At 39.6% G+C, this 23,243-nt stretch overlaps 1 protein-coding gene across 2 annotated transcripts in view; it reads right to left on the bottom strand.

Moving 5' to 3' along the window:
- Window positions 1–18,240, bottom strand: part of LOC143332315 (receptor-type tyrosine-protein phosphatase gamma-like) — a 433,828-nt gene extending 415,588 nt beyond the window's left edge. For both annotated transcript variants that reach the window (XM_076749645.1, XM_076749655.1), the window contains exon 1: window positions 17,649–18,240. In XM_076749645.1, the coding sequence (XP_076605760.1) occupies window positions 17,649–17,742 (94 nt within the window). In that variant the 5' untranslated portion in view covers window positions 17,743–18,240. The remainder of the gene's footprint in view (window positions 1–17,648) is intronic.
- Between the last annotated feature and the right edge of the window lie 5,003 nt (window positions 18,241–23,243).

Here is a 23,243-nt window from a genome sequence, read left to right as displayed (position 1 = left end):
TGTATCACTTCCAATGGGGTTATTGGTTTCAATGTGTGACTCAGACAGCAATACCAAAAAGGATGTAAGAAAACCCCATCTAGATGAGAACATGCACTCCCTGCTAATTTCCATCCCCTAAAAGTTGAAACAAAGTGAGGAGGCGTGTGAAAAGTGGGCCCGTGGCAAGGACAGGGAAATGTGTGACTGTGAAGAGCCTGCAAGCAAGGCAAAATATGTGTGTGTGTTTTTAAAGTGTGAGTGTATGTGCTAATTTTGGCTAAAACAGGGCTCCCTGGTTTAATGGTAATTAGATTTTGCTTTTGGTTGGCTCGCCCGGTGCCTGTAAACATCATGTCACTGCAGCGGTCTTTGGAGTGACACTGCCTGAGAGGCTTTTTTCATTGGCCACAGCCCAAAACAGGGCCACAGGCATGACACACAACTCGGGTGAGGAGAGGGGAAAAATTAAAAAGCAAGTGATGTTAGTGGAAGATGAAGGGAAAGAAATATTCAGAATATACTGCTAAGTGTATAAGGTAATTTAAAAATCTGATTTCCCTTTCGGAACAGTGAACTCTACACACTGACAAGCAGTCTGCACTACATCCAACAAAGGTCTCTCTTCAGAGGAAACTGATGTCCTCATGTGAACAATACAGAATTAGCAAGAGTGAATACAGTGATTCCACATTTAGTTACATTACTGTGATTCTAGCAAATACACCTGTCCATCTAAACAGTTTTGTCTCATTAGAAAGAATGCCAAACACAAGATGGAACAACAGTGAGAGTACTTCAGGACACTGGCTTGGACAGCCCCTCCCTCTGTGTGTCATGATGCATCCTGACAGGTATACATTTTACAACCAAAATACTGCAGTTTATCAGCTGATCCTTCTGCCACCCTACTATTTTGGTATGTGGTAAAAGAAGCCTAGTTCAGGAAGTATGCATTATATAATGATGAATCTAATGCTGAATAATGCTGTCATTCCAGATTTGTTTGGCCACTCCCACAGCTTTTAGTATGTATGTATGTATGGAAAGATCAAGGTTAAAATGAACCAATGTATCCTGATTGGCAAGAGACAGGACACAAACCATAGCTTCCTGTGGCTACATTGGCTTGTACCACACAGGTAAGTGATGTCAGGGTATATTAAGTATACTTCTGTATTCCTACAGCAAGATAAGAACTTCAGCTAACACAGAAGAACTGGTTGTGTGAGGTCAGAAGGTAAACTGGCACTGGTTTTCTGATAACAATTAAATGTACTTTGTTTTACCTGTATAAACATCAGTGCATATTCTCTTTTAGGATCACAGCAAATCTACAAGCTAACAGGCTGTTAGGAGCACACACTCGTTCTGTCACATTTGGCAGTGGAGAGAAGGCCTGTAATGATTCTGTTGACATCATTACAAGCCATGAACATGCAGCAACATCAAGAGTTCATCGGTTGGTTTACAGAAAATTCACTTTTTGAACATATGCTATTAAAATATCAACTGTGGAAGGACCCAGAGTCACCATCTTTAAAAGAATATTGCACCAACTATGACCTGATTGCTGATTCAGGTGTGTTATGGTAATAGTGGTTGATGTAGCTTCTTGCCCTCAAGTAGAGATGACGAACGGGTCCCAAAGGTCTGGTAAATTCCAAATCCCAAGATTTTTGTTTTTTTTCATTTTCAAACTTGTAGTACACAACAAACACTGACATCACTTATTAGTTTTTGTGCACGTGCCTGTGGAGTCACAAAAGCTTTATCCAACTTTGTTTTCACACCTGTAAATATATTTTGAAATTGGTGGAGATTGCACCCAACTTTTTTTTGTCCAATATTGTCCTTTTAAATGCTTTTTTTTTTTACACAGCAAACTGGCTGTTTGCCATGCAGTTTACACGTGAGGAGAAGGCATGCTACACACACGCAATGCAAAGGAAATGGGAGTACACAGTGTCAGTTTATTCATTTATTTATCTATATTTATACTCATTTTGCTCCTCAGCGCCATAGTGGGGTTATCTGACCATGGGTCTAAGATGGATAAAAAAGAAGAAATGGACTTAGGGTTAAAACAATTTATAAAATAGTCAATTGGTTTATTGTTATTTATCAATCTGGTTCATTGTTTAAATGTGTTGTTTTTCTCTGTTTCCTGTAATTAAATGTTGAATCCCTTTTGGTCTTTGAACTGTTGGTAAAACTCAGAAAGCTGATTGTTGATATCCCTTCAGCCTCTTGTACCTTATGATAGGTATAGTCATTGTTTTTTGAAATTCTATAGACTAAACAATGAATTGCTTAAAATGAAAACAAGCATTAATTGCAACTCTAAATGAAAACAGAATTGAGAGACGACATACTTTGTGTTCAATAGCCAAATTCAATTGATTCACAAATGTTGACCAACAGACTGCAGATTACACAAATATCTGGACCTGATAAGAAAAGGCAAATTACAACATGCATTGAATTAGAAGCAAAGCTTTCTTGCCTCCGGTACACACACACACACTGAATTACTTTGCTGTCCTACTCTCTCTCTCTCTTAGTCTGGTACCTAGAAAGTACCTCAAGAGCGTCAGGCTTGGCTGGTTTCCATTCGATTTCCCCTGCGGGTCATCCATCGGCTTGGGGACATGGCGAGCTGGAGCGCCCAGCCCCGAGGTGATTAACGGAAGAAAGATGGCTGCAGTTCGCAGCGTAAATCCAAAGGCGTTTCAGGTGGAACACGGGTGCTTGTCTAGCAGTGAGGAATGGGGGAAGACTTCAACCAATCCAGCTCTGAAAACCTCTCCCCCTCTCTGTCCTTACTCCAGTTTCAGCAAATGTCTCAAAACAGAGGAAAGTCTCAACAAAAAGGGGGAAGCGAAGATGGAGAGGCCACCACAAATTAGAAAGTAATGCACAATAGAACTAAGAAGATAAAACAAAGAAAAGAGTGACAGAGAGAGCTAGAGTGGAAACCTATGCAGCCTGGGGAGATATTAGTGAACCCCATCTGTTGAACATCTGGCGCGAGGAGCCAAATGCCGAGCAGCGTGCTCAGGAAATCTTAAATTTAGCAGCCATGCACTCACAGAGGGCAAGACAAGCTTCAGTCCTGCTGAGACTGATGATAACAACCAGATAAACCCTCCATTCATCATCCTCTTAACATGTTCTCCTTACCAATAAGATGAGAGAATATGTCTAGATCTGCAATTCATGGCTACATAACTATCTATTGATTATTAGAAATCGGTCAATCTATTATGTAACCTTTATGGAGTCAAATATACTAACAAATACTAATATCAAGCTCAGGCTAGAGCCCAAAGTGACCTCTTGAAGGTTAGTATGACAGTCAAATCCCCAGATACTTAATTTATAATGATATCAAACTGAATTTCTCGTATCAGTCAATCAACTGATCAAAATTAAGTTCAAAATCAAAATTACAGTAGTATGCAGTTTTCAGATTGTGGTTCCAGCCAGTGGTAGATTCAAAAAAAAGAAGAAAAAAAAATTACGCAGATGTCATGGATACAACTTTACAATATCAGGTCACGTTTGAGGACTTCACAATCTCTATTTGAGTCTCTTGATAGAGTCCATGGCACTGCCCTCCACACTGCTGGGTTCACAATTTAGCTGGACTTGTCTATCACCACTCAGACATAACTCGACTGTCGCATTAGATGATTTATCTGCAAGAATCAGTCACAGTCAGACAGAAGGTCTGTCTTGCACAAACTAGTTAATTTGACTTAACAGTGTAATAAATCCTCTTAGCCAGTTGTTCCCTGGCAGCAGCCACAGACAATTGTTTTGTTCCAGTAAAGCACATTATGTGATCAAACTGCCCAAAGCAATATTTTTGGTCAATTATTATAACATGAACTCTATGATTTATTTTTTTTCTCCATGTATTGGATTACCTGTCAGAGTCTACAGTTTCTGTCCATATATCTGGGGGAAGGACAGGTGGAAGTGATTACAAGGAGTGAGAGGTCCTTGATAACTGGAGTGTGACTGCATTATAGGAAGAGTCAAAGTTGCTATTGGAACCCCAAACCTGTTCATTACGACAACCGTGGCGTGTCCATTCAACTGACAGGGTTCATGCCCAACTTCACCTCAGCTGTCTGGCTCGCTGTGGAGCTTTTCTCCTTTGTCACAATATCAACTCTTCACTGTCAAACAGCCAGATTTTATGAACCAGGTTCGTCTAGCTAGATGGTAATGAAAATAAGTGTGTTGGTTTATTGGTCAGTCTGGTTCAACTGAAGTACCTCAGCAGCTGGATTGATTCCCATGAAATTTGTTAAAGACATGTCTGTGAAGATTCTCATTCATCTAGGTCATGACACTTCTCAATGATTTACAAAGGCAACTGGACTTTGAGGTTCTAGAAGACGTTTCGCCTCTCAACCAAGAAGTTTCTTACAGACGTATTTTTCCTTTAGTGTGACTTGGAGATTCTTTCTTTCTTTTTTCTTTTTTTTTTGGTTCAGATTGCCATGTCTTGAAAACTATTAGAAGGACCACACTGCATTATCCAACTAACATGTTTTTATTTTCTACTCAACATGAGAGCCTAACAGACCAGACTTGTCCAACATGATGATGATGATGTTTCTGGTTGATCAGGGTTCTGCAACTGCATTTTGGCCAAAGCATTTCTCCTCTCTTTCTCACCACACGGACTGTTTACAAGCATGCAACCAAATCCCACTCAAACATTGGTCAATACACTCAGACTACAAACAGAAACCAGACTGGTTCCGATACCGACATATAATTTGCCTACAGATTCTACATTCATATGTAGATAGAGATGTTTGTAGAGATTAGCCTGTCAGTAATTCATCTTTTCACATTACCATGCTAATTTGTATGTGCTAATAAGGATAAGTAATTTTAATATGAAAATGAACCCAGTTACAGTGTGGCGAAAACCTCCACCACCCTTATCTCACATAAGGGGAAGTTGGCTTGGAGACTGACAGACAAACGCATAACATGAAGTAAAATAAGACAGCTTGAAGGGGACAGAGTACCAAAGAGCAAAGGAGCTTAAAGCACAACAGAGATGTAAGATAGAGAGAGGGAGAGGTCACTAGAGATTAAGAAAGGAGAGGGCATTGCTGCTTAAACCACCTCCCACTGGAACAAAGACAAATTGGGCTATGCTTGCTATGCCCCCCAAGTCCCTATCTCTCTCCTAGGAGGAAGCCAGCATCTCCCAAGCATTAAAGTGGAAAAACCAACGCCAGTGCAAGAATTTAATGAGGAGGGCTCTGCACTGTTCTCTGCACAGTGTGTGACACAACTCTTCTTGGCATGTACTGATTTTCTCTCTTTCTCTCTTCTTTATACACTGTCTTTATTTCCACTGCCTACACCAGAGAAATGGAGTGGATATCCGGGCTTGAAACCAGCCCAGGCCCACTCAGTCACAAGTGTTAGGATGCAAGAATGCCATGCTTACCCTTGGCTTTGAGTATTACTTACTTTATCAATCCTCTATGCACCAATCATGTAAAACACCACAAAAGTCACTTGTCCACTGTACACAAGGAATATAAATATTCACTTATTATTGGGCTGTTATTGTTATGTCATTTAAAGTACTAATATTCTCATATTTGGGCAATTTATGTTTACCTTAATTGAATTAAAAGATGGATAACGGATGGATGTGTTGACACTGGTACAGATCCAGGATGTGTTAAGCAAAGCTTTGAAAAAAGAGTGGAGGCTAGGGAAAATGCTACCCAAGCTCAAAAGTCAAATAAAAACACAAAAAACTTCAACCGAGGTTTGCAACTACTGATTATTTGCATTATTTATTAAATCTCAACATTTTTTCCTTGATTAACAGAAGTGTGAAATAATTTTATGTATGAAGTACAATAAAGGTCTTGTATGGACATGCTTTTGTGTATCTGTATGTGCTACACTGAATGGCAAATAGACATATGCAGATTAGAAAATAAAAATATACATTTGAGTATGTCATGACAACATAACATTAATGTACTTTTACTCTATATGAGTTTTTTTCAAGTGCACCATTATGCAAACAGCGTTTCAAAAAATTTACTGAAAATTTGCTATAACGTTTTTGAAAGCAATTATCTTAAAAGTGCACATTAAATATTAAACTTAAATTTTACAAAAAATTAGGGCTGGGGAAGTTCACGTGTTATTATCGCGTTAACTCATTAATCAAATAACGCCGACAATTATTTTATCGCACATTAACACAGTTTTCCTTTGTCTGTTACTCACTGGCTTTTATTTTGAAAAAGTCTATTATGGACGGTTGCAGACATGCATAGGTTGCGGACTGCTGCGGCACTCAGGAACTGGAAAAGGAAATAATTCACAACTAAATAAATATGGAGGGGAAGAATGAATGAATGAAGGGTGCGCAGCTTTTACATGGACATTTTTATTTTAAAGTTCTTCCAGACGGCAGAGTCGACAGAACCAAAGTTATTTGTAACCACTGCAAAGCTGAATGTTCGTATCACCGGAGTACTTCCAGTAGGGATGAGCGAGTACACCACTATCTGTATCTGTATCTGTATCTGTATCAGTTCAACCATCTAAATTATCTGTGTCCATATCTGTACTCGGAGTGGGCGGGGCCTAAACCGGACGTGGTAGTAAATCGGAAACCGGAAATGGGTGGGGCTTAAATTGGTACATTATTTTAAGTCTGAAATTGATATACAATAACAATATTAATATAGGCTACTTTGTGTGTTCAGCTATATGTGTGTATGTGTGTAAGTGGTCTGTAAGACTGTTTCTTTTTTAATGATCTGTGTGAACTTGGTGATTCATGCAAACATCCAGTGATGGCAAACAGGAAAATAATATGTCAGCTTTGTTCACTGTATTCTTCAAAAGCACTGTGTTCAGTACGAGCAAAGTTTTCCAACTGACTTTATATCACCAACCAAACTAAGAGCAAGCAGATGGTAAAATGCACTGCGTACGTTACGAAACAAGTCGTGAGAACGGAGCAGAACGTGAAGACAGTCAGTTACCCAATGAGGATTTTCCTTCAGCACGAGCACGGATATTGACGAGTTTTACTCGTATCATGCTCGTACTCGTCAAAAATGCTTTATTCGGCTCAACCCTAGCTTCCAGTCTGAAATATCACCTAAATGCGGTACACACAGTTGATGACAGCAAATCACTAAACAAAACAAACAGTGAAGCGAGGCTTCCGCAGACTACTTTAGAGGCAACGTGTGGGAGAAGTATAGATAAACCAAGGCAAGACAAGCTAACAAATGCCATAGCAAAGTGGATAACTACAAACTGCAGGCCGATTCGGGTTTTTGACTGAGATTCTGCAAAGGAAATGCAGTATAAAGATAGACTTTACACACTAGTCCCCTGCACAGCAACAGGGACATTTGGTACTGAACATAGAGTGGTTATGCTGGTCCCTGATAACAGAAAAATGTTTCTGCTGTTACTTCAGATATTACCTGTTTTAATGTTATGATTGTGGCTCAGGATTTTGTGGGCAGTTTTTTTTTTTTTTTTTGTAACAAACAGGATAACATTAATACCCTGGCAGTGGCAATAAGCTTCAGTTTTATATTTGCTTTGATTACATTGTTTAAGTTGAGATTTACACTAAATATTTTATTTAACTGCTACTGTATGAACAAAATGCTTATGTTAAAAGTGTTTGCACAATAAATGTTATAGCAGTTGAGTTCATATGGCAATACATGTAAAATACAACTGCACCATACACTTGAATTCATTATTGGATTTTGCATATAACACAACAGTTGCGATTAAAACTTTTAATCCTTGCCCAACCCAACTAAAAATATATTTTACTCTAGTATATTTATTAAACATATGCTTTCTATCTACTTAAAATAAGTGCAGATGTATAGAAATGTATTGAAAACACACTTTGCAACATTTAAATATATTTTAATAATACTTAGCTATACATTTTTTCACTTCGGTGGAAAGAGCATGGTTTCACCAGTAACTGCAGTACAATATTTAATTATTTGCCTGGGCGCAGTTACTCTTAATGCTATTCTATTAGAAACTGAAGGCAAAAAATTTATTTAAGAAGTGGGATTCATGAGAGCTAGCAGTCAAGGGGAGGAGGGCAGTCTGTGGTAAAAGCAGAAAAGCAAGGGAAGAAGTTGATGGATAAATTACCAACACTGGTCTGACTGAGTGCTAAAACAAGCCTTATGAACTAACGCATGGTGATAATCCATAGTAAGCACCATGAGGGCCACAGCTGAGCTATGTAAGCAAAAACACATTCTGCTTTTTCTACCTTTCAACTCCAAGACCTAATTTTCTATATACCCTTAGAGGAAAGGTGCCATTTTGCATCTTAACAATACAAACTAATAGGTTTTTGCTTTGGCCCATGGTCCACTATTAAGTTTCACTTTTGGCCTGGGGAACACCAAAGTCAGTATGATTTACTCTGTGGGGACCATGAATGTGAACCAAATTGCATCAAAATCCATCTTCTTTCCAATCCACCCATTTTCAGTTATTTCAGTCTGGACCAAAGTGGTCGACTGAGTGACTGATTTTTGAATCCCTTCAGTTATTCTGTTAATATGGATACAAGAGAATGATAAAAATGGAAGAATCAGAAGCTGTGATTACTCATTACTATGGATCCATCTCCAAAAACATTGGATCCTTTAGCCCTAATAACGTAACCTGGTAACATCACTTCACAATGGATCCCGCCTGCCGGGTAAATACTCCCATCTTTCAAACATCACACAGTTTGTAACACTAGCTTTGTGTTTACAAAATTGCTGAGACCTTGTCAATGTCACGAGCAATTTTCTTTATAGAGTAACTTAGTGAGTAATGAATAATGAGTAAATTGGTATTAATGTTTAAAATTTGTATTCTCCTGTATTTGTTTAAAACTTGTGTGGACATCTGATTGCTTGTGGTGCTGTTTTACTGCACTCTGCTCTAGCAGCCAGATCTCAGCAATTAACAAACTGAGTAAAAGATGATAATCACTGATGGGAATGATGGCCAAAACTACAAAATAAGATCCAGGCTGTAAATTGCCAGTTTGGTTTCCTCTCAGTATCTGTGTCTAAGCCAATGCTGGCCGTTTATCTTCATAAAAAGAAAATATCATATATATTTCTTCATTAACAACTAAGTAGGGGATTTTAAAAGGTGTCCTTATGTGTTAATTCATTAAAAACTTTTACTGCAAATGCTACTTAGCAGGCACTTAACAACTGTAAGATAAGTTATGGTGTGCGTGTGCGTGTGCGTGTGTGTGTGTGTATGCGTGCGTGCGTGCATTCATTTTTCTATTCTGTTGAGAAATGGGATATAACTTTATGGCCATTAGTTTGGGCTGTGTTCAGAATAATAATCTGTGGTTACAGAAGTATATTAATGTGACCAGAGATGGGAGAAACCCAGGGGGTCCGCAACACAATCAAAACTGCTGTATGACAAGAGAGAGAAAGAAAGAAGAAAGAAATTAGGAAAAAGAAAGTAGAGAATGAAATAATAAAAATTTGGGGGAAAGCAGGAAAAAACTACACAAACCAGAAAAAAAGAAATAATGGATAAATGAGAAACAAGGAATGGAAAGAAGGACAAAAGGGAAAGGAGGAGGGAAAGAACACAGAAAATGGAAGAACAAAAGAAAATTGCAGGAATGGTTGAAAGTACAACAGAGTACAACAAACACCGAATAAATGAAAAACAAGATGTGGGTAAGGGAAGAAAAGAATAAAGAGGTAAAGTGTCAAAAAGTTTGGAGCAGAAGAACAATTAAAAAAAAGGAACTGAGTGAAAAGCTCATTAAACTATTAAGTAAAACACGAAGACAGCTGTCTAACTGACACACCAAACATCATAATATGGTGGTGACCTTTTTCAGGGAGAAAGCAGCTGCTTCCATTCCACTGTCAGCAAGGATGACTGATGGAAGTCGAGTGAAGTGCATTTCACCATTCAAAATGAGAAAGCGTTCTGGGCAATGGCAGGAACACCCATCTACACCTTTCAACCGGTGTATCGGAAAGCTGTCACAGATCCAGAGTGAATGGCCACCTATCGAGCCTGACAAAAGAACACAAAGTGTCTGAAAGTCCTGACATGTGCCAAGGTGGTGGCAGAAGGGGGAGGAAAGCCTTTGGCCAAAAGAACCACCACATGGCAACCGTCAGGTACCTCTCTGTCAAGAATATCACATCAAATTGCATCTTCCAGCTTCCAAAATGACTGGCGGTCTCACAAGTTTCAATCTATGGGGCAGGTGGAATGCAAACTCTCTCTTTGGCTTTCATCATGTCCATTTGTTTTCCCACCTCATCTCCTTCCCCCCTCACCTCCCAGTGTTTGTTTAGTGTCGCTGTCAGTTAGGCTTGTCAGCCTCCATGCCAGCCGACAGCCTGTCAGTCTAAGCTCCTTTTAACACTCAGCAGCCCTGCACAGTGACACAGAAGCTCCCCTGGCATCGAGCTTAGCAAAATGGAAAAAAGGGCTTGGCTGCATACACCTCTCCAGTCTCATCAGCATCTCGTGCTGTTGTTATGTCTTTCTCTTTTCTCTTTGTTTTTCCCCTCTCTTTTTGTTTCTGCCTGCATGCAACCACAGCCTGCCAGGGTATCTTGCAGCATTTATTAGTTTACCAAGAGGGAATGGAGACAAAAGAGAGGAGAAGTGTACAAGCTTTCTTTGCCAGAAGAATATTCAACTAATCTCTTGCTCTGTAGCTGTTGCCTGTAGGGCTGGGTAACGCTTGAAATGTTTTTTTTGTTTGTTTGTTTGTTTTTTTTTATGCTCATACAAATACAGTACTAGAGTTTTGCGACCCGTACCAAACCTGTACAGTTTTTGATTTCTTACTTTTGAGAAACATGAACATAATGTATTTTTTTAATAAAAACACTTTTTCAGCTTGAAAACCCATTGCTCAACACCAAACAACAGCCTAACAAAGTTACCAGCTAACTGGTGAACATAGTGGAACATTTAGCAACTAAAGACATAGGTATTTTTTCTCAGGAGTTGGTGGAGACCAAAACAGAGCTAAAGGAAAGTGACTATTCAACATATAGTATTCCGGTGGTCAAATGAATAATAATGTTGCTTGTAACAGTTGGATATGAAAATAAACAACTCTTTGCCAAAGTATAAAATATTAAGTCAAATGTTATGTTGTTCATTTTGCTGTGGCTTTACTCTGCCCCCAAGTAGCCAGAACCTCGAGAACCTTTAAAAAATAGTCAAATTTCTCAGAAATTGTTTATTTAAACAACAGTTTAAGTAGTTCTGCAAGAACTTTACTAAACGTAATTATTAGATTTGAAGCAACTTTCTGATCAGAGAAGTGAAACAAGAATACCAATGTACATGTGTCACGTTTGCAGTGTTCAGTACTTTGCATTTTTCAGTACTCTGTGCTATGAACACATTTCGGTGGGTAGCACTGTGTTCTGTGGACTGCCTCAAAGAATGTTTCATGGTCGATCTACAGTAGCGTTTTTCCAAGAACATTAGTTAAATGTATGAATGAAATGCTTGCATCTCATGCATGATGGTGATAATGGCAGTGGGAAGCAGAACATATGGCAGCTAACATGAAACTCTGCTGGAAATAAACAAGACTTAGCAAGGCAGAATGAACAGCATGAGAAACATGGAGAGAGATGGGATGAGGGGGGTCAATGACGCTTTTGGAAAGCAGCTCTCACAGGCCTGACTGAGCTCAAATTCTGAAGGCACCATCCAGAAAATGAAAGGGGAACACCCCCTCACCACCACCACCACCACCACCACCACCAAATAATCTAGCAGTGGACTTGATTAAAACAATGAAGTGGAACAATGGATAGAGAGGGGAAGGAGAAAAAAGTGGCTGAAAAACGTGCCTTATTTTCAGCAGCCCATTAAGTCTGAGAGCAACAGGCCCAGCAGGAGGAGAAGACCAGACTGCTCCGTCTTTCCCAGTATTCTCCATTTTCCAGCTGCATTGAGGGGCCACAAGCGTATGAGATGTAAAGACAAAAAAAAAAAAAGACTGATGAGAAACAGATTAAAAAGCAAACAGGCACACTCAGCTGAGCAGAAACACTGATCGAAAAACAAAATAAGATGATGCTCTATGCTTGGCTCCACTCTTCGTGTTCTTGAGATATCATTAACGCCTCTGCACTTAATATCATCATTACTAGTGTTATCAGTATCAGGCCTATTTATCCTTAGTTTCTCCCTTTGTGTAACAAAAAAGCTTCATTTCCGGCTAAAAATCAATAGCACAATGGAAGGGATGTTTTCTTTTATCACCTTTTATCTGGCTCCTTATCTCTCTCTCTCTCTCTCTCTCTCTCTCTCTCTTTGTCTCTAAAGCAACTACCTCCTAATGACAAGGCAACAGATACCAAAGCAGCATCCTGCATGGATAAGTTCCTGACGCCAGCCCTCCCGCCAGCCCTGCATCTCACATACACATACACACACAAACATGACACGGTATCTTTTAATCAATCTATGAAGGAAAGCTGGGGTGGCGCTGACAGGCCCCGCGCTGACTGATAAAGTGACCTGTGAGCCGACGTGCAACCATGTTACTGGCCACAGTGGAGGCCAGATAATAGCTCGGTGAGCACTGAGATGATGATGATAATGTTTGCAACCAAGGGCCACGAAGCATATCCAATTCCATCCCTAAATGTCAACCTTCCCCCTATATTGCTGCAACAAAAAGGCTCAGAGAAAAGGTTCGTGACACAGGCCTGCTTTGAATGGTTAACAAACTGACTTGTCTCATTTGTCTCTGGATTTAAAAGAAGCAGAAAAGGTGTACATTTTTGGCCATACACACTCTAACAACAGAGAAAAGGAGGGTGAATAAAAAAAATGGAGGAAAGAGACAGAGATAAATGGAGGGAGGGCTGTGTGTGTTTGTGGGGGTGAAAAGATGTGCTAGCTCAGGCACTTGTTGTTAGATTACAATGACTGTTCTGTTTTTCCTCCCAGCCAGGAGCGACAGGGCCCATTCATTTTTCGCAGCAGAAAGCGACAGATTGAAGGCCAAACATCTCTTTCTTTTCCTGTCTCTTCTGTCTTCTTCCCTTTCTTTCTTTCTCCCTCTCTCTTGTGTGTTTGGTTAACCCAGGGCTGAAGTGCAGCGCAGTGACAGGGGCATGATGCCTCAACGCTGACACCACATGCCACAGACGGAAAAGGAAAAGTGATGCCCCGTGTCAGCTAGCGGACACCCCATCAAGATGTTTAAAAAAAAAAAAAGAAAGAAAGAAAAGAAAAGAAAAAAAAAAAGAAACAGATGTTTGTAAGCCTGCAAACCGGCCATTATGTGGGCAGCTGGGGGCGTGTTGGCAGCAGTCAGGTCACTCTCGACAGCCACAACAGGGCAGCACAAACTTCTTGCATTACCAACGGCACTTGGCTGAATCATTGCGGGTGTTGCCTTGCAGTGAGGTATGACATTATTAAGGTGGATTCCACAGTAAACAATGCACTCTACTCTTTGAAAGCTCAGATGATAAAGAGCTCACCCATGCTCTCCCAACAATTAAGGTTGGAGCAGAGGCTGTAATTGCGGGAGTCACAGTCTTCCAGCTGAGGAACTCACAGCCAGGGACTTGGAAGGTGAGTGGTATGCTTTAGGATATCAGCAGTCAAATACAAAACTGCACACATGAAGTGAAATTCTTACAAAGAACAGGATGCTATTTAAAAGACTACATGCACACGTTTATCACAAAGACAGAAAATGACATACACAAGGCAAAAAAGAGATGAGGTTTTACAGACACACTATTTAATGCAACTGAAGAAGCAACTCAATATAATCGGAATTCATGTGAATCTGATCATAACCGCTGTCTTTTTTTTTATCATACTCATGCTCTTTATAGACATTCAGTGAAGATAGCTGAAAACACATGATGCAATGCCATTTTGCTGATCTCCATCGTAAGATGTTTGGTCTAATTGTCTGCATTTAATTAATTAAATGATTCGTGAATGTAATGTTATGTGATCTTATTTATAAAAGGAAATCTTATCTCATTTTTTCATAATTCTAATGTGGTGATTGTTATTTTTATTATTGTTGTTATTTTCTGACACAAGCTGATATGTGTTGGAGACAGGTGGAAATAACTGCACCCCACTAGCAAATTTCTGATTTGTTGTTGTTGTTATGAAAAAAAAAAAAAAAAGACTAAATAATACAAATAGATCCAATAATAATAAAAAAGTATAAATATTAACATTTTTCACGGACAACAAAATGAATCAAACTATACGTAAAAAATGTATGTAATTTGGATGCATGGATGTATTTTCACAGATTGCCCATGTGAATCTTTTCAGGACCTCTCCCACTATCTTTTTCACTTGACATTAAAGTAGGTCCAGCCAACCAGAAATGCTAAAAACAAATTATTGGGGTGCCTCGCTCTCTTTTTTTTTTTTTTTTTTTTTAATGCTAATTTTACATAATCGGACACCAAATCAATCCACATTTGCATGTCGGCCGCAGGTGACATATTTTTTATGGAACGTCGAACTTGCCTTTCCCAGTGCTTTTCCAACCCAATCTCCTGGCTTTATTAATAGAAAAGACGAGTGGGCTAGAAGTAAGGAGAGTAGCACTGAGAGCCTGCAGATGATGATACCCAGCAGGAGAGAAGTACACTCATCTCTGTTTCTACATCATCTACCAACCATTAACATGAACAAGCCACCTTGAGCTCACTCGAAGCCAGTATCATGACAGCATGTGGTCGAGCCAAGGGAAGAGAGAAGAGTGACAGAGGACAGAGAGAAAGAGAGAGCGATTATCAATGTTCGACATCCTGACCCATGGATTTGGCCTTTGGTGACAATACTTCTCCAGAAATTAGTCATGATTCTATAGCATCACAAATGGGCAACTAAATATCCGTCATGTATCTGTTTTCCTATTCATAGATTATATTTCATTTAATTACATTTTCACCGACCTAAAAAGATGTTTTTGGATTTTTGTATTGATGTTATCTTTCAAAACGCTTCAAAATTTCAACATGTGTCATTTTGTTGTGCAAGAAGCCCAAACCCCCCTTTCCCATTTCTTCTCACAACAGGCAGGGTTTTACTTTATTTTATTTCTTTATGTATTTTTAATCTGTACAATCTGAACACTTTTTTATTCTGTACAAAGTTGAAGATTTTTAACTCGTTTTTAACGTTGATAAAGCATCGTGTTCATTTTTGCAAGTGTTATGTTACCTTTCTCAATAAACATGCTGAAAAAATGATAGTTTTATCTGCTAATGAGCCTATTATTAATTGGTAGCTGATGCATCTTTACAAAAATGTATTTATGCTTTTTTAAAATCATCTTCAATATTTAAAAACTAAATGTTTTAATTTTCAATATTAGAAATAATCCATATTTTTCCATGGACCACCACAAATAAATAAATTCTCAACCTGTGGGGCAAACTATTCTTTCCATCCATCCATCAGTACTTCCATCTCTAGCAGCAGCTCTCTTTCACATCTCAACTCACTTTCTCTCCAAAATTGTGATCAGATGGAATGTCCGATGAAAACAGAGGGGATGAATGGGCACACCACAAAAACCACCAATGTCATTCCAAAATGAAATGCCAGTCTATTAATCCTCACAATAAGTTAAAACTGGTATGGACTTGTTAAGGCATTGAGTGTGTTTATTGTGTGTTATCTTTTAGCTCTCTGACTCTCTCTTACTCTGCATGTGTTTCATGACCTCTCTTAAGACTCATAAGAAATTTAAGAGCTAATCTAGGCAATGGTAAGTAGGCTCAGACTGTCCAACTAACTGGCTCTGTGATAATATGTCATATCTATAGACAGCTACAGGACTCCAACACAAGCTTTGTGAATATTAACACCAGAGCAGCTCCTCTCACTCCTCAGATTTATATAAAGAAAGACTAAATGAAGCCTGTGCTGTTAACACTGCTGTTACACACTGATTTGAGAAGAGGTAATATGTCAATATACTATTAAAATCTGCACATGACACAACGCATAGTGTCAGAGATTCCCTGTTAACATAATGTAGAGGGTTCTAATTTAAATTTGTCATTTAGTCATTTTACAAGGTGAATTACATTTCTGAGCTTATCTGACTTCTCTGAATCCCTCTCTATCACTCCACATCTACATTACATCTCTTTCACTTATTTTTTCTTGTGAGCAAATATGTTCTGAAAGTGCCATTAGTCATACCTACAAAAGTCCCATCAATACAGATATTGAGATACTTGGGAAGAAATATTGGGATATCAATCATTGTCCATATTGTCCAACCTCTACTGGATATTATCTAATTCTACTTTTGGATGACAAAGATGCCCCCAGATGGAGTTCTTTTGTAAAATATGATCACATATGCATATAATCTAAATGTATTTTACAGGGGTGGGTAATGTGAATACGAGATCTTAACTCCAGAATGTAATGCATAAAGCCCTTGGGTAGCCGTTGATAGTGTCTAGGAGACATTTCTAGGATCTTCCACAGCTGGAGGAATGTTGTATGTCACTGTTGTCAAGGTCAAATTTGATTATTTATTTTCCAGTTTGATACAAGAGATTTCTCTTCTGTACAGTCTGAGAGTAAAGCAACTAAGATGGTGTTGGCTCTCAGGGTGTAATTGCTGGGGGGTTTGGATCTCACAAACTATGGTCCAAGACTCAGGGGTCTTTGATTTAGCTATAATTGAAGCAGAGGGTTCCCTTTGCAAAATGGGAAATAGTTCATTTGTATTAAATAATGGCGATAGATTCGCTCAATTATAGAAAGCAAGCATGACAGTCTTTTATTCCCCAAGTTGACAGTGTTCTTTGGTACTATGGCTAGAGTCAGATCTTATTATGGATCCCTTCTTCAGGTCTTCATGACAACCCCAAAAACAGACGTGAGGTCGGCTTTCCCCTCAGCAAAAATTTGAGCTTCAACTGCATTTTTATGGGTTGTGTGCCTGAGTGTGTGAAGTAGCTTCACAGCCCTGCTGTCTTGCTTCAGGCAGTGAGATAACGTCTTTGGCGTACACGCCGCTGGCTGACAAGGCATCACATCTTCCTCGTTTTATCTACCCATCTGACCCAACTACCAAAATACCGTGCCTACTGCTCCTTTAATGGCATCCCACTCCAGTGTATCTTTTTTCCTAGTTAAATTGCAATTTATAAGGTTAAAAAGAAGAAAAAGCATAGGAGAAAAATGTGGAACTGAAGAGCCAAAGAGGAAGGACTTCCACCAGAGGAAAAGTATTGTAAAATACGCTCCTGTGATAAGGTTGTGCTTTGAATTGGTTTAAGGGGATTCAAACAGGTCACTCCGTTGCATTAAAATCACTTCACTACTGCTTTTTGCGTCTCCGACAAAATACAGATGACATGCTGGTTATCGAAGCGGCGCGTCAAGCCGGTAGGCACGAAATATTCCAGTGACCCGTTACAAGATATTTAATGAGGGGATATGACTTTTATTCTGTTAGGCTATTTGAGACGCGTTTCGTCCTAACGATACCACAATTCGTTCATAGACATGAGCAACCAAAAAAGGCAGTGCCTGACTTGTAGGGATACGAAACTTACCGGGATGACAGTCGGCCCAGAGGAGCACGAATGCTGGGAAAATGAGAGAGAAAATCCACCCGCAGCAACAACACGATTGCAGTAACCTCCACATGGTCGTAATATGCACGTCGACATGCAAACAATAAGCACCAACAACTGTTGAGTTTCTCCCTTTTGCGGGCAAATCAGCGACGCCCTCGCTGCGTAAAAAGCAGCACCGGAGACGCGGCGCAGACGGAGACTGGACACGGTGGAGATGGAGGGTGGAGAATTTTTATAGGTCCAGTTAAGAGTCTTTCCGTCCAAAATTATCCCTGATATTGCCGGATACGAGCATAACACTTGAACACTGATGGTTGTTGATGACCGTGTCTAAGAAGCAAGAGAAAAGCGGATTGGGGGTACTAGCAGCGATGGTCCACACAGCGCGTCGTCGCTCCTGTGGCTGCCGCGGTGGAGGCAGCGCTCGTCGAGCACACAGAGAGGGGACAGTCGGTGCTGATGGTGGTGATGGTGATGGTGGAGATGCGCAGGAATCTTTCCATTCCTGCGGCCGTCCAGGAAGTAACGTGTGAGTCGAAGTCTGACAGAGACTTTAAAAACAGTCTTTACAGGAGAGAGAGAGAGAGAGAGAGAGAGAGAGAGAGAGGGAGGGAGGGAGGGAGGGTGGGTGGGTGGGGGTGGGGGGTGTCATTCTTCTGGATCCTAGCGCCGGCGACAGAACGCACAGTCGCTCAATGTAATAGCATGCTCATGTCCCATAATAATAGGTAATAATAGATCTGTGCTCTCCAGGGGGTCCTCGAGCTTTTTGTTCATATTAATGACCCTAGAATAGATCCACATTGGACTAAGCACCCCGTTTCACTATTACATTGGATTTTGTCCTAGATGGAGCCATGTCTGGAAGGACAGTGTTTAGTTTTTATTTAGAGGGATTTGGAATTAATCAAGAGCATCAATTTATGCAAGGTGTACTTTCCACCAAGTAACACTGTCTCTGTGCATCTCTATCACTATAAAGGACAGTAAGACTAAAAAAAAATATGATGGGCTGTCTGTTCAAATGGTTGTGCACTGTCTTTTTCATTGTTCACGCAGTTGATTTGAACTGGTAAGTCCATCACTGTGTCTTCCTGGAAAGATGTATGAAAGTTATTTCCATGGTGAAACGACGTTGCGTCTACCCCCTCGCTTTGACGACACTCTGCTCTTCCAGAGCAGCTGTCAAGCACAGCCACAAAGGCATTTTACTTCCAACCTGCTTGTATGAACTAGTTCTGCTCCAGCGTAACACTTCGGTCATGTTTGTGACATAGCTGGTGCTTAGCTGCGATGTTTTGCTGTGGACAGTCCACGCCAGTTTCACGTTACCTGATTAATCTGCACGAACTCACCTGCGATTACACTTTCCAGCGTTCATACAGAAATCAATGCCTGCCTGAAATGCCTGCCTAATCATATTCTACATTTCTGCCTTTTTATTTCTGATAATCAGTAAACTCTCAACTCTGATCAAAGCTAAAACAACTAGTGCAGTGAAGTTCAAGTAGAGTATTATAGGTTCAGTTTGGGAACTCTGCAGTGGCGTTGGTAGGGTCTCGGGGCTCCAAGCAAGAAATCCCTGGGGCCTCCACCACCGACCTGTGCACGCCGCAAAAAAATGTTTTTTGCACACATAAATGCACAAATTCTGGGAGATTTGAGATGCATACTGAAAAAACAGATTAGTGGTTCTCAAAGTGAGGCCCAGGGACCAACAGAGGTCCCTGAAAGCCCAGGCCTATCAAAAATCATTGTTGTGGCCTAGTGGCCAGGGACTCCAAGCAACTGCCTGGCTTGCCTGTCCACAAGCCCCGCCCCTGGAACTGTGGCACTACTGCAGTATGGCTCATAAACAGAGGCAGGACAAGAGGGCATTACAACAGGGCCAAATCCTTTACAACTGGCTATGGCTGTTATCAGCTGCCAATCACTCTATCAATCTCTCTCTGCCATTAAGTAAGCTGAAAGTGTGTGTACTACCCCTTTACAAACAAAAATCCCACTAACACCATCTAACATCTTACTTTTGTCTTTGATGAGAAAGGGCACAAACTGCATTAATTCCCGGGTCAAATGACTGTGCAGTAGTCATGGGTATTTATCTGCTCAGTGGCCAATCAGCAGTGATGGGACATGTCACCAGGATGAGCACGCTAAGTATCGATGTATGTATGAAAGTATGGATGAAAACACATTTTCGGTCAGTATTTCACTCTAAATATTAGTATTATTGAATGATATTACATTATAATGCTGCCGTGCTGCGTTAATTGGATTAACATTAACGTTACACGTCCATGTATCTTGAGACATCGGCTGCTGAGTGACAATTTTCACCCATATCCCTCTTTAGCAATCCTGGCTGCTGCTAGCTTCAGACGGTGTCTTCTGAAGCAAACGAACCACGGCCACATGTAAGTAGTTTGTGCTTTAGTATTATGTCATGTTTTATGAACCTTTATGAAATTATGTTTGTTTTTGTCTGTACACTTTTAGCCTGTAAACCAAGTTAGCTAACTTGGTAGGTTGCTAAAGTTAGGTCAGTTAGTTGATGTCAGGGAGAAAAGCAGAAGCTTACTGACATTAACGTTACTTATATGATAGTTGGCAAAACTGACAGTCTTAATGTCCGGCTTATTTCAACATATAACACCTGAAGAAATTTGATATGACTGATATGACTATTGATATGTCTGTCGTCATTAACTGAAATAGAATTCTAACCTATATATCAAGTTTGATAATCTTATGTTACACATCCACAGATGAAGCACACAATCATCTGTAAGAAATTTTGTTATAATTAAAGACACATGTTTTAGGCAGATTTTTACATCTAATTTTAAAGCTCTAACACTATTGGGAATCATTTTTTCTTAATAGAAGGGCAAGCACAGGTGTAATGGATGATATATCAGTTAGAGGTAACATTCCATTTAGGTGTAACAGAGTCAGGGTGCTGCTGCTGTTCATGGCGTTGAGGGCTGGCTTACTGGAGCATGGATGTTTAAAGAGAACATAAGACATTATCGTGTCAAGTTACAGCACTTGCAATTTGTTTATGGTTATATTTGTAATTGTACCTTTCTTTGAAAGATTGTTGTAGATTTCTAGGACTTGTAGGATTACCATAAGGCATAACCTGAGATGTCAAATACAACACATACACACATACAACACGATGAGTTCCTTTCTTTTTTTCTTATTGATCTCTCTGTCCAACAGGATACACTGAGACAGCAGTTGATGGAGAGACTTCTCACCAGACTGTAATCTGCCTTAAACCAGCAACCACTAAATCTGGATTATTTGGAGTTCCTAACTCGCCATGATCTTTTACTATTTGGATCATTCTCTGAGCAGATAGGAGGTGTATCAGAGATTACAGAGGTACTCCAAAACCTCCATCACGTTGTCCAGAGGGAAATTAATGCCAGCTCTATGCCTATTGTGGAACAGGAAACAGAAGTTGGTTCAGGTCACCCCAAAATTATAATAGAGAAAGGAAAACTGAAGAGTTTGCGGGACATACATCTGCACATCTGCCAGTCTTCTGCATTTCAAAATGCCTTGGTGTTTCAAGAAGAACTGTTTACAGGAGAATGCAAGAATTTGGCTTGTCAGTAAGAGGATCATACAGTTCTTTGACTGACCAAGAACTTGACAACATAATTTCAGGTGTTAAAATTCAGATGCCGAATGCTGAATACCAAATGGTTCAAGGCCATCTGGTTTCACTGGGCCTTCGCATTCAGTGGTGCAGAATGATGGCCTCCATGCACCGAGTTGATGCTGCAGGGATCTTCTCACGCATCCTAGAACTGGGGTGTGTTGTGTGAAGAAGTTATTCTGTCCGCGGCCCTCTCTCCTTGGTCCACATTGATACAAATCACAAAGGTAGATGAGGTAGAGTAAAATAGCCTGTTTATGCAATTATCTACATACGGAATATTGGGAGTGGAGTCATGTCATACATTTAAGAACAGCCTTAGTTATATTTCAACCTTTTCTCCCCTCTTGAACAGGTACAATATTGTAATCTTTGGTGGAGTGGACGGATACTCAAGGAACGTAATTGATTTTGTATGCGTGTGTGTGTGTGTGTGTGTGTGTGTGTGTGTGTGTGCGTGTGTGTGTGTGGTTAATGTCATCAGCTTAATGTAGATTGTTTTGAATTCCAAATTAGACCTTAATATGCATATTGTTAAGATCGCAACATCCACGCAGGGATGTAGCAGGCCTCGGCATAAAATCCTAATCGGCTGCTTAGGATGTAAAGTTCTTTTATCATTGTGAGTTCATACAAATTGTATATTGTTTATCTCCAGCTCTCCCGAAGAATTCTTCAATTACAGGGTAGTGAACCTTGATCATTGTTTCGCATAAAAAAATACTGCCAACAATCTGAGTGCTAAGAAATCATTTTGCAAACCCCACAGCTTAGCTATGAATAGAATCATTGCATTGGCCAGTAGATGTCAGTATGGAATTCCTGCTAACTATCAAATCTGTTCACTGCTATCAAATAATGATCACATCTAGTTATTCTTTTCATATACAAAAAATCTTAAATAGAAATGATTTGACTTAATATAACCATCCAAATAGGCAGCAATCAATCAAGTTGCATTTCTTAAACATTTACCTTACATATTTCTTGCGGGAAGTGCTTAAAAATACAAAGCATTTCATGTTGCTACACTAGTTTCTCAGAATTTAACTGTAAGTAGTCCCTAATTCATATCTGCTTGCCTTTCCTGTCCCACAGAGTAATAATTTAGATGCAACCAAATGTATAGTTGTGTATTTCAGATCAACGGTGTGTTTGAGTGTCTGACTTCTCTCAACCAATTTAAGTGTTAAACATGCAAAATAGTCAGTTGCATCACAAGTTCACTATATATAGTATTTTAGTATGTAACATATACTGATGTGATATCAAACGCAAAATAAGGTTCTGTTGCAATGGTATGTTATATGTAAAGATGTAGGACCTACTGATGTCTTCGTATGATATAATAAAATACCAAAAGCTCTATGACTGACTGTAAGAATGTAAGACAGTAGCTGATAGCATATGTAAAATTTTCCATGTTTTATTGCAGATAATGTACTTGGATGCAGCAACAAATAACAAGGCTTCAGCTGCATTCTCATTCTTCCTGAGATCAACCCAGCTTCATGGCCTACCATCTAAGTAATTATCCTGACAAAAACAGAAGTGGCATTTATTTATTTATTATATACCAGGAACAAAATATTTAATTTCCTCTACTAAAGTTGAAGTAAACCTTTTTAAATGTTATTAAAATTTATTTTCATCTTAGGGTATGGGGGAATCAGGGTGTGGAAAACGTGGACATCGCATATGTCATGTTTGCCACACTGGGAACTGGAAGACAAAGCTTTACCTCAGGAAAAAGCGTTCATAATCAGAAGTTCGTAGTTTTTCAGTCTTGAAATTTTTGACTGCATAATTATTTGTAGTTATAGTAGTTTGTTATTTTAATGAAAGCAAAAATAGCTTTGTAAATCCAAGTAAAGCAATTAAAATTTCATTCTAGGATT

Source organism: Chaetodon auriga, chromosome 2 (assembly GCF_051107435.1).
Source record: "Chaetodon auriga isolate fChaAug3 chromosome 2, fChaAug3.hap1, whole genome shotgun sequence".
In the NCBI taxonomy this organism is placed as follows: Eukaryota; Metazoa; Chordata; class Actinopteri; order Chaetodontiformes; family Chaetodontidae; genus Chaetodon; species Chaetodon auriga.
Note: the sequence above shows the minus strand (reverse complement) of the source record. Positions and strands in the feature narration are given on the sequence as shown.